Source organism: Lutra lutra, chromosome 8 (genome assembly GCF_902655055.1).
Source record: "Lutra lutra chromosome 8, mLutLut1.2, whole genome shotgun sequence".
NCBI classification, from domain to species: Eukaryota; Metazoa; Chordata; class Mammalia; order Carnivora; family Mustelidae; genus Lutra; species Lutra lutra.
In genome coordinates, this window is record NC_062285.1 from 42,613,711 (window position 1) to 42,626,496 (window position 12,786).

A 12,786-nucleotide genomic window follows, 5' to 3' on the forward strand; every position below is an offset into this window, starting at 1 on the left:
TTTATTTATTTGACAGACAGAGATCACAAGCAGGCAGAGAGGCAGACAGATAGAGAGAGAGGTGGAAGCAGGCTCCCTGCAGAGCACAGAGCCCGACGCGGGGCTCGATCCCAGGACACTGGGACCATGACCTGAGCCGAAGGCAGAGGCTTTAACCCACTGAGCCACCCAGGTGCCCCCTTTTTTTTTTTTTTTTAAAGATTTTATTTATCCATCTGACAGAGATCACAAGTAGGCAGAGAGGTGGGCAGAGAGAGAGGGGGAAGCAGGCTCCCCGCGGAGCAGAGAGCCCGATATGGGGCTCGATCCCAGGACCCCGAGACCATGACCTGAGCTGAAGGCAGAGGCCCAATCCACTGAGCCACCCAGGTGCCCCAAGATCATGCAACTCTTGATCTTAGGGTCGTGAATTTGAGTCCCACGTTGGGTGAAGAGATTACTAAGAAAAAAAAATAAACTTAAAAAAAATTTCTGTCAAGTCCCTATCTTGTGTTAGGCCCTGAGACATTACTCTTTCAGGCAGATGGAGTGACTGGAGATGGCATTTTTTTTTAAGATTTTTTTTATTTATTTGAGAGAGAGAGAGTATGAAATGGGGGAGGGTCTGAGGGAGAAGCAAACTCCCTCCTGAGCAGGAAGCCTGATGCGGGACTCGATCCGGGAACTTCAGGATCATGACTTGAGCCGAAGGCAGTCGCTTAACCAACTGAGCCACCAAGGCGCCCCCTGGAGATGGCATTTTTATATCATATCATATATATCATATCATATATATGATATGATATAAAATTTTATATTATATCATATCATATATATCATATCTGATATATATATATACATATATATATGTGTATATATATATATATATCCATATCCTCATTGGGAGGTCCATGTCCCCAGGACCCATCTGAGAACAACATCCCTATCATGGGTCAATGCCCAAAGGGAAACAGAATCTGCCTCTGATGGCTCAAGAGACTACAGAAAGGAGTTCTTCCCAGAGGTGGCAAGAGGGAATCAGCCAGAACATGGAGGCACACCAGATGTTAAGTGCAGTAGGCAGGATATGGAAGGGGCAAGGGTGAAATGATGTTTCTGGAACCTAGGGAGGGTTTGAGCTGTGGATCGGGGGCCACCTGACAGGAGCTACAGTCAGGGTGTGGGGAGAAGAAGGGGGAGGGAGGGAGTATAGCAATTGCCAGAAAGTAGGCCTGAGTAGGAAGAGAGTTAGGGAAAAGACCCCAACCTCTTTCTCTGACGCTCCTGTCTCTCGTGGGTGCGTCTGACTGGCCAATCCCAGCTAGTAGCAGGGGAGCAAGGGAGCCTACATGGTAGTCTGCAGAGATCAACCTCCTTGTAGAGAGCAGGGCAGGGAGGCTGAAGGACAGCCGAGGGGTGGGGAGGGGTGGAGAGGAGGGAGATTGGGGGGAGGGGCACGAGTAGGCAACATGGATCTGGGTGAATCGGCTTCATCCAGGACAGGGTGGGCATAGACACATACTTTAATGACCCACTTTAGTAACACAATTAATATGTCGAGTACAGAAAGAAGTCAGTGATTTTCCCTCCTCCATTCAATTCAATTTGGTCTAAGTTAACCAAACACACGCGAATCCCTTCTCAACGCTCCAGTGGGTGCTGGGCCCTACAGAGCTGGCTGGACCCTCATCTTTATCTTGGAGGAGATCAAGCTTCCCAACACTGTACCGCGAGATAGAAGGTGGACATGGCCGCAAAGGACATCAGCAGGGGCCTGTGGGAGTGGGCAGGGAGCTGCAGAGCTCAGTCAGCAAAGACCGGGCGGGCGGGGGACAGAGAAATAGATCTGGACACACAGTCTCCTCTTGCCGAGCTTTGGACCAAGTTCACGCTGACACTGCCGCCCAAGGCAGCCACCCCTCTGAGGCCTACTTGCAGTCTGGGCCTGGAGCGTAAAGATACCAGCCCTGTTCCCACCTGCCTTCCAGACATGATCTGGTGGCCCTCCTCCAGTCCCCACTCCCTCCATGTCATCTGGTCCCCTTCCCAAAGCTCTACACAGACCCTGTCCCGTCTATGCTCAAAATTCAGCAGTTCCTCCCAGTCGACTGCAGAGCAAAGCCCTGAGCTTCTAGCCTCCCTGGCAAGATTCTCAACCAGGCCTCAGATGCTTTCTCACATCCCACCCCCGTCCTCCCCAAGTCCTCTCCAGACTCCCAGCTGGGAGCTGGGCCCTGGCCCCTGACAGGCTGCCTAACCTAGCTGTGGCACAGTGGGGTTCCCCCCTTTCCCTCTAACTTATGGTTTGCACACTTGAGCCTATGCCAGTCAACTGGGGGGGGGGATGTGAAAACACAGCAGGCTAGACAACCCCCCACCCCCCCCACCCCCGGTTTCTGATTCAGCAGGACTGGGGTGAGGCCTGAGAATTTGCATTTCTAACAAGTTGACAGCTGCTGCTGATCCAGGACCATACTTTGAGAACAGATGCTCTGGGTGCCTGGGTGGCCCAGTCAGTTGGGTGTCTGCCTTCAGCTTGGGTCATGATCTCGGGCTCCCTGCTCATTGGGGAGTCTGCTTCTCCCTCTCCCTCTGCCTCTCCTCCCTGTTGGTGTTCTCTCTCTATCTCTCTCAAGTGAATAAATAAAATCTTTTAAAAAGAGAGAGAGAGAATCGCAGCTCTAACCTCACACTGCTCATTGTACTGGGTTCATTCAGAGCCTTTCTACACTCCCCCATCACCCCGCCCCAGCCGCCACCATCTCCAGAACTCACAGAAAACAACTCTGAAAACAGTATTTTTCTGCTTTCCCTCAGAGGCCTTACAGGGTTGGTCTGAGAGTGAGCCGGGAGTTACCCTCCACTCCTTCTCTCCCTCACCGCTCACAGTGTATCTGGCCCCAAGTACTGGGAATTTGCCCTCAGTCGTGCCGCTCAGGGCAGTCTTTTTCCACATTTCCATAGTTCTGACTTGTCTCAGTTCGGGCTTGTCTTCTCTCACCAGGATGGTCACCACCTGGCCTCCTGTGCTTGGCCTGCCTCCAGCTTGTCCCCCCACTCCCCCTCACAGTCACTGAAGGAAGCTACTCTGCACACCAAATCATGTCCTTCTTGACATAAAGTCCTTTACTGGTTCCCCGGTGCCTAGGGTCATGGCCCCTCATGGCAACATGGCATTTGAGGACCTTCACAGCTTGCCCTGGCCCCCTGTCTCCGTCCCCACCAGTTTGCCACCTTCTCTGTGAATCCTTTTTTTTTTTTTAAAGATTTTATTTATTTATTTCACAGACAGAGATCACAAGTAGGCAGAGAGGCAGGCAGAGAGAGAGAGGAAGCAGGGTCCCTGCTGAGCAGAAAGCCTGATGCGGGGCTCCATCCCAGGACCCTGGGACCATGACCCGAGCCGAAAGCAGAGGCTTTAACCCACTGAGCCACCCAGGCGCCCATGTGAATCTTTTTCTGAGGCCACTTTGAGAACCCACTCTGGCCTGGGCACAGCCCTGTGTGGCACCTACGGGTGGTTAGGTCCCTGGCTGGGCTGTGTGGGTCACCCCCTCGTATCCCTTTGTGCTTCAGGCCCAGTAAGCGCCTGCTGACTGATGATTGGTGTCTCCTCAGGCCCTGCCCTTTGTGCGGGGAAGACCCAGGTCCCTGCTTCAGCAAGGCCGCGATGAATCCAGGAGCTGCTCTTAGGTGTCTGCTCCTGGTGCTGGAGTTGGGTGAGTGCTCAGACTTGGGGTCCCAGTGGGAGGAGGGGCTGACTGGGAGATGCGGAGGTGAGGGGTTGGCCTTGAGGCCTGAGCTCCTTTTTTCCCACCTAGCGATGCTCCCCGCGGTCACTCAGGGGAGAGAAGTAGTGTTGGGGAAGGTGGGAGACACAGCCGAGCTGCCGTGCAGTGGTTCCGTGGGGAAGAACATACTCTTCAACTGGCTACAGTCTTCCACGGTCAAGATCCTGGGGCGTCAGGGCAACTTCTGGATCACAGGTAGGGTGGCCCAGCTCCCCGTCCAGGGAGGAAGACACCATGGACTGAACATGCCTGGTAAACTCAGATCACCAGAGGGGTCTGGTTGACTGCTCAGGGGCGCCCTCCCAGTTCAGGGTTTCCCTGTGCCACCTGCGGTGGCCCCGGGAGTGGCTCTCCGTGTCTGTTACAATTTCAGAATTTCAATGTCCATGGCCTTGTTTTAGTAGATATTAGAGAAATAACGATCATATAAAACCTGTAAGTTCATGGATGTTATTGCTACAGACCTAGGATGATATGTTTTTGCTTCCATTAAAAAGCAGCAGAATGATTTTTTTTCTAGCTTTTTAAAGAGGAATTAAGATCTTTATACTTCTTACGAACATATTTTGCAGTAAAGGAGTTTTACTGTCACATTCAGGTTTGCCCTCATGCTCGTCTTTAAATAATTCTTCTTTCTTGTTTGTATGGCCTCGAATCTTCAACATGAAGCACCATATGAGAAAACCTCATCAGCATGAAATGTGTTTTTGTAAATATGTTTTTTATTTTATAAGTTTGTTAGATTTACCATTGTTTGTACTTCATTGCTCATTTTTATTTTTTACTGTTTTTTTAAAGATTTTATTTTTAAGTAATCTCTACACTCAACATAAGGCTTGAACTCACAACCCCAAGACCAAGCGTCATACACTTTACCAGCTGAGCCTACCAGATGCCCCTCATTGCTTATTTTTAATATCTTTTTAATTATGAAAAATTTAAACATATAGAAGAGTAGAATAATTAGATAATGAACCCCCATGTATCCCACTCAGCTTCAACAATTACCAATTCATGGTTAGTTAATGGTTTCCTTTCATCTCCATCCCCAAACATCCACCACCACATTATTTTATAGCAAATACCAAACACTGTATCATCTAGTCTGTAAATACTCCAGTACGTATCTCCAAAATGTAATGACTCTTTTTTTCTTCCCCTCCTAAAATGTAATGACTCTTTTTTTTTTTTTAAGATTTTATTTATTTTGACAGAGAGAGAGAGAGTGAACACGAGCAGGGGAGAGGGGAGAGGGAGAGGCAGGCTCCCCAGCGAACAGGGAGCCTGATGTGGGGCTTGATCCCAGAACCCTGGCATTGTGACCTGAGCTGTGACTGAGCCACCCAGGTGCCCCAAAAGTAATGACTCTTTAAAAACATATCCACAGTATCATTGTCACCCATTAAGAATGAAGACTAAGGGGTGCCTGGGTGGCTCAGTGGTTAAACCTCTGTCTTTGGCTCAGGTCATGATCTCAGGGTCCTGGGATCGAGCACTGAATCGTGCTCTCTGCTCATCAGGGAGCCTGCTTCCCACCACCCCCCTGCCGCCGCCTGCCTCTCTGCCTACTTGTGATCTCTATCAAATAAATAAATAAAATCTTAAAAAAAAAAAAAAGAATGAAGAATAATCCGGGGTGCCTGGATGCCTCCCATAGTTGGGCATCTGCCCCCGGGGTCCTGAGATCTAGTCCCAAATCAGGCCCCTCGCTCAGCAGGGAGCCTTCTTCTCCTTCTGCCTTTCCCTGCTGTTCCCCCTGCTTGTGCTCTCTCTCTGTCAAATGAATAAATAAAACCTTTAGGGGCGCCTGGGTGGCTCAGTGGGTTAAAGCCTCTGCTTTCGGCTCAGTTCATGATCTCAGGGTCCTGGAATCGAGCCCCACATCGGGCTCTCTGCTCAGCAGGGAGCCTGCTTCCCCCCCCCCCCCGCCTGCTTATGATCTCTGTCAAATAAATGAACGGAATCTTTAAAAATAAATAAATAAATAAATAAATAAATAAATAAATAAATAAATAAATAAAACCTTTAAAAAAAGAAGAAGAATCCCCTAATGATGATACATATCCAGGCAGTATTCAAATTTTCCCAATTGCCTTTCATATTATATTTACATTTAGTTTATTTGAATCAGGATTCAGATAAAAATTTATGCATGATATTTGGTTGATATGCCCTTAAATCCCTTTGAATTTATGTATTTATTCCCCCAGATTTTTTTCCCTCTTATCACTGATTGGTTGAAGAAATGAAGCAATTGTCTCATGAAGTTTTGCACATTTGAATAGGAACTGGCTGCATTCCCATGGTGCCATTTAACATTCCTCTGTCCCTTGTATTGTCCATAGATTGGTGCTTAAATCTAGAGACTTGATTAAGTTCACATTTAATTTTTTAAAAAGATTGTACTTATTTATTTGTCAGAGAGAGAGAGAGGGTATGAGCGAACACAATCAGGAGGAGTGGCAGGCAGAGGGAGAAGCAGGCTCCCTGCCGAGCAAGGAGCCGGCTGTGGGATTCAATCGCAGGACCCTGGGATCATGACCTGAGCAGGCGCTGAACCAACTGAGCCACCCAGGCGTCCCAGTAATTTTTTGACAAGAATACCTCATAGGTGGTGTTTGGTACTACCAATTTCATCACATCAGGAGCTATGTAATGTCTATCACTCTTTTTGGGCTATTAAGATGAATTGATAGGTTCAAGTGTTAGCTGTAAGTGAGAATTATAAAAACATTTTTTTTTGTTTTTTAGTTTTTTTTATAGTTGCCTTCCATTTATGTCAAATGCTACAGACATTCTGTTTATTATAGCGGTAACAACTTTCCTTTTATTTATTTATTTTTAAGAAAGAGAGCATGAGCCAGGGATGAGAGGGCAGAGGGAAAGGGAGAGAGAGAGTCTTAAGCAGGGGCCACACTCAGTGCAGAAGCCGGATGTGGCCCTCAATCTCACGACCCGGAGATCATGACCTGAGCCAAAATCAAGAGTCGGGTGCTTAATCGGCCGAGCCACCCGGGTGCTCCTAAACTGTCCTTGTAAAATAAATGTATTTAATCTAAAAAACGTGAATGCATTTAAAGATGTTACATTAATAAGATAGGTAGTTTGGCCAAAATCATGTAGAAGATGTGTGGATGGTTGAAGTCTGGGAAACCTGGCTTTTGTCCAGGACTCCGACTTTACTAGTGAGGAAACTGAGGCCTGGGGAGAAGTCCCTGCCCCAAGTTTGTGCCGGGTCAAAGGCGGAGCTGGGGCTAGAGCTTTGGTCTTTCAACTCCCAGGCCTAGGCTCTCCTGTGGAAAGTTATCCTAGGTGCAATCAAAACTGAATTGGCCACTGTGCATAGAAAAGCCCCTCTGTTGAGAATGGACGTCTTTTGGGCGCCTGGGTGGCTCAGTTGGTTGAGTGACTGCCTTCGGCTCAGGTCATGATCCCAGAGTCCTGGGATCGAGTCCCACATCAGGCTCCCAGCTCCATGGGGAGTCCGCTTCTCCCTCTGACCTCCCCTCTCATGCTCTCTCACTCTGTCTCTCTCTCTCTCAAATAAATAAATCAAATCTTAAAAAAGGAAGAAAAGAAAACGGACATCTCTTCTTGCCTCCATCTACTGGGAGAAAAAATCCTGCATTTTTGGCAAGGAGGTTCTTGCTGGGCCCCAGAGGGAAGAATCAGACACCCCCCCACCCCACCACCCTGTCCACTTTTCATGTTTGGACATGAAGAAAAGAGAATATTGGGCTGGACTTTATTTATTTATTTAAAAAAAAACAACAACACTAAATCTGTTTCTTTTTTTTTTAATCTTTTTTTTAAATTTTATTTGTTTATTTATTTGACAGGCAGAGATCACAGGTAGACAGAGAGGCAGGCAGAGAGAGGGGGAAGCAGGCTCCCCGCCAAGCAGAGAGCCCAATGCGGGGCTCGATCGCAGGACCCTGAGATCATGACCTGAGCCGAAGGCAGAGGCTTTAACCCACTGAGCCACCCAGGCGCCCCAATATTTTTTTTAATGTCTTTTTTTAAAAAGGATTTTCTTTATTTATTTGACAGAGACCACAAGTAGGCAGAGAGGCAGGCAGAGAGAGGGTGGGGGGGAAGCAGGCTCCCTGCTGAGCAGAGAGCCCGATGTGGGGCTCAATCCCAGGACCCTGAGATCATGACCTGAGCCGAAGGCAGAAGCTTAACCCACTGAGCCACCCAGGCACCCCAAGGGCTGGATCTTTATTGACCCAAAGCCATTCCCTAAAATTAACAAAACCCCCAAACTCTGATCTCTTTCTGATACAGGCACACAAAGCAGAAGTCAGCAGGTTAACGGCCCTTGGCTTGCCCATGTCCTCTCCATCAAACAGCTGCTTGAGGAGGACCTTTTGGGGGTCACCTGGGTGGCTCAGTCAGTTAAGCTTCTGCCTTTGGCTCAGGTCATGATCAGAGGGTCCTGGAATCGAGCTCTGCACCGGGCTCCCTGCTCAGTGGAGAGCCTTCTTCTCCTTCTCCCTCTGCCCCTCCCCCAAGCTTGTGCTTTCTCTATCTTAAACAAATAAAATCTATCTTAAATAAATAAAATCTAATAAATAAAAAAATAAGAGGACCCTGTGATCAAACTAACTTGTGTCCTCCCCTGGCCTGTGGGCTCCTGGTGCCCATTATGTAATTTTCACTCCTGGGCAGAGCTCAGAACACTCCCACAAACTCTGCAAGTGATTTTCTTGTCCTAGAATTCTATTCTGCTGAATTGCTTGAAATAGGCAGACTTTAAGCTGAGACTTTATTTTTATTAATTTTAACATTAAAATGAGTAGAAAAAGTAAGACAGGTACATGGTAAACATTTAAAACCATGCAAACGATACCCAGTGTGTTAAAAACAAAATTCAGCTGAGTAAATTTGGAGATCTAACTGGCTTTTTCCAGTGATTCGTAAATTGGGCAACATCCTGTATAGCAAACAGAAAAGAGCTCTGTAGAGCTGTAGAGAAGAAAGGTTTTTGAAGGCAGAAAAGGGGTGGGAAAAGGAAGGTTATTAGCAAAGAGTGCATTGTTTCAGGCAAGGTCACCTGCTTGAGGGGACAGAAGGGGTCTGTCAGGCAGATTTCCTCACTAGAGCCAACCAGGTAATTCCAGATTGACTCATTAAAAATTATGTTGCTGGGAAAAGTTGAAACTGCATTAGGTTAGGTATGAAGTCTTGGTTTGCTGATGTGGGGGTTAGTGTAACTGACGCCATTTTGGTCCTGTTGGGTCTTTTTTCACAGTTCCCCTCTTTGATCACAGCTCTCAGCTAAACTGAGAGTGACATTAGCAGCTCTCCCAGCTATTGCTCTGAAGTTCTTGAAGTTTCTGTTGATTCTTTGTCTGGTACTCACAGGTCATGACTTCTCCCCCCTAATCTCTGTGACATTCATAGCTTATAACTTCAGGCTTACAATTTTGAAGCTGGTGGTTCTTTTTGTTCCTTTTCTGTTGTTCTAGTCTTAGGGAGATCATTTGCTCGGTGGTTAGCGACAGCAAACATTTGGGTCAATAAACTTTACTTGGGTCAATAAAGATCCAGCCCTTTTCTTCATGTCCAAATGCAGAGTGGACACGTGTGCCTGTCTGAATCATCCCTCTGGGGGCCCCAGCAAGAACCTCCTTGCCAAAAATGGAGGTCTTTTCTCCCACCGGACAGAGGCAGGAAGAAGAGACATCCATTTTCAAAGGCATCTAAAGCCTTTGAGAGAGAGGCACCTGGGGGGCTCAGTCCCTTAAACATCTGCCTTTGGCTCAAGTCATGATCCTGGGGTCCTGGGATCGAGCTCTGGCTTGGGTTGGACTCCCCACTCAGCAGGGACTTTGCTTCTCCCTCTCCCTCTGCCCTTCCCCCTGTTCATGCCTTCTCTCTCTCTCTCTCTCTCTCTCTCAAATAAATAAAATCTTAAAAAAAACAACAGCAACAAAGTAAAGTCTTTTTAAGAAGATACAGTGCACCAGGGAGACTACTATGATTATAATAAGCAGGAAAATTCCCAGTGTTTGAGTGTACTTTGAAATCATGATCCCTAAGACCCAAACCAATAAAAATCAAACAAGCCAAAGAAAGACCCCATTAAAAGAGTCACCTTTTCAAGCCAAATAGCTTGCTCAGTGATGTTATGTAACTGAGTTTCAGCTTCCCTAGAACGGTTAATCCAGGCTCAGCAGGTGGTACCGGCCAGGGCAGACACTTCTTTGCTCAGCAAAGAGAAAATTAAAGTCTGCCTTATTATCAAGAATCACTTTGGCCAGAGAATCGAAGGATTTTTGTTGGTCAGCTATTGTTTTAGCAGTGGATTCTGTAATATTTTCAAAAGTGAGGAAGTTCCTGATTGTATCCTCATTTGCATTTAATACTAGCTGGGGGAACACTGATCTACCAAGCTAATTTTGAATCAGGGATACCTACTGGTAATTCATGTTTGAGTCTGAGGTTCAGATCTGGAAAGGTGACTATTATGGAGACCAGTGAAATTTAAGGGTCTGTAGACCCTTAAGTGGTTTTCTTCTGATTACCCTTGTCTGGTGTCTCTTCTCCAGGTTTGGGGTTTTTCACCAGAGACAGGGAAATGGACCAGGGGGTCTCTAGCGTCATGGACAAATCAGAATTTTTTATGACAAATCCAGCAACCTGAAGGGTTACCCCCTTTGGCAATGACCTGGGAGATCCAGATGTTCTCCAAGACAATGCCAAAATAAAGGAAAGAGAGGAAGAAAGACTGTCATGTTCAGCTTAAGTGTGAAGTCTTTTTTTTTTTTTAAAGATTTTATTTATTTATTTGACAGAGAGAGATCACAAGTAGGCAGAGAGGCAGGCAGAGAGAGAGGAGGAAGCAGGCTCCCTGCCGAGCAGAAAGCCTGATGCGGGGCTTGAACCCAGGACCTGGGATCATGACCTGAACCGAAAGCAGAGGCTTTAACCCACTGAGCCACCCAGGTGCCCCTAAGTGTGAAGTCTTGATCTAGCTTCTTGGGTGGGAGCAATTTATCTCAACGTCTGCTACTCCTCTTCTTAGATAATTTGATTTTGAGGTCTCCAGCTAAAAGATTTTGAGGTGCACAGGGCCAGGTCGCAGCTGGAGACTTCCTCAGCTGTAAGACATGGCCCCAAGGCTCAGGTCCCTGAAGTTTGGCTGCCATCTGGGTAGCAAAGAGGACCTGATTTAGTACTATCCAAGGAGATTCAAAGGCAGTCTTTGTTCTCAGTGATTCCAAATCAAAAGGAGGAAAGAAAATTGGAAATGTTAGTTTGGAGAGTTGCAGCCAGATATTTGAGGACACTAGAAGAATTCAGGACCCAGTCCAGTATACAGGTATGTAAGAAAACCTCAAAGAAATCTTTGAGGTTGAATTGAATTGAATTGAATTGAATTGAATTGAACTGAATTGAATTGAATCTAATATGGACAAAAGAGCAAACATAATTTTTGTCTCTATAGTTAGCCCCATTTTTATCAAAGATAATCAAAATAAAACTAATTTGTTTGCATTAAACTTGGTCTGATTATTTACATAAGTGCTGCATGAATAGTGATTGACCATATAAACTTTTTTTTTTTAAAGACTGCTTCGCTGGAACCTTATGAATAAGGTACCAGCTCAGTTTTTTCAAGGGGCTTTTTTGGCTCCATAAAGTCAACCTTATTTTTTTTAATTAATTAATTTTATTAACATATAATGTATTATTTGCCCAGGGGTGCATGTTGGTGAATCGTCAGTCTTACACAATTCACAGCACTCACCATAGCACATACCCTCCACAACATCCATCACCCAGCCACCCTCTCTCCACCTCCCCCACAGCAACCCTCAGATTGTTTTGTGAGATTAAGAGTCTCAGACGTACAGATGTACATCTGGCTTGGCAGAGGTACAAATACATTTTACAATTCCTAGAAATATATGCTTTCTTTTTTTAAATAAAGATTTTATTTATTTGTTTGACAGAGAGAGAGCAAGAGAAGGAACACAAGCAGGGGGAGTGGGAGAGGGAGAAACAGGCTTGAAACCTGACATGGGGCTTGATCTCAGGACCTTAGGATCAGGACCTGAGCCAAAGGTAGACACTTAATGACTGAGCCACCAGGTGCCCCACAAACAAGTTTTTTAACACAGATAACAGGAACTTATTTGACTAGTTAACCCAGGTAGAATAAAAATTGTGTGTCTGCATTGTTTTTTATATTTATTTATTTAAGATTTTATTTATTTGACAGAGAGAGAGACACACACACAGGGAGAGAGGGAACAAAAGTAGGGGGAGTGGGAGAGAGAGAAGCAGGCTCTCTGCTGAGCAGGGAGGCTGATGTGGGGCTCGAGCCCAGAACCCTGGGATCATGACCTGAGCTGAAGGCAGACGCTTAATGACTGAGCCACCCAGGTGCCCCTGTTTTTGTTTTTTTAATTTTTAAATTTTGAAAAAAGATTTTATTTATTTGAGAGAGAGAGAGAGAGAGAGAGAAAGAGAAAGCAGGAATAGGGAGAGGGAGAAGCAGACTCCCCACTGAGCAGAGACCCTCCCCTCCCCACTCCACCCCTCCACCTCCCTACCCTGCCCCTGCAACATGGGGCTCTATCCCAGGACTCTGAGACTGTGACCTGAACCTAAGGCAAATGCTTAACTGACTGAGCCACCCAGGCACCCCTGCACTGTTCTTAATGTTGATAATTCTACAGACATGTCTATTTTAATTAAACTAACAATTGTAAACTAGCTTTTAATTACTAAAGATTACCTCAGATCATGTGAACCTGAAAAGTGTTTGGTTTCATTTTTACTACATTTCTAAGAACTTTGGGAATCTATAATTCATATAGGCACTTAATTTTCTTTAGCCCCATTAAATAGAGTTCTTCCACAAATTAATTTTGACAATGCCATCTGGAGGTAGAAAATGCCACACATATATATAGACACATGTAAACATCCATACAGATGCAAAGACCTTATAGTTTGCAATTTTCAGTTACTTCCATGAGATGGGTATGATAATGCAAAACTT

The 12,786-nt window shown here is 46.0% G+C and overlaps 1 protein-coding gene across 2 annotated transcripts in view; it reads left to right on the top strand.

Moving 5' to 3' along the window:
• Nucleotides 1-12,786, top strand: part of CD4 (CD4 molecule) — a 40,452-nt gene that overhangs the window by 3,553 nt on the left and 24,113 nt on the right. For both annotated transcript variants that reach the window (XM_047742604.1, XM_047742603.1), the window contains exons 2-3: nucleotides 3,598-3,698; nucleotides 3,801-3,965. In XM_047742604.1, the coding sequence (XP_047598560.1) occupies nucleotides 3,650-3,698; nucleotides 3,801-3,965 (214 nt within the window). In that variant the 5' untranslated portion in view covers nucleotides 3,598-3,649. The remainder of the gene's footprint in view (nucleotides 1-3,597; nucleotides 3,699-3,800; nucleotides 3,966-12,786) is intronic.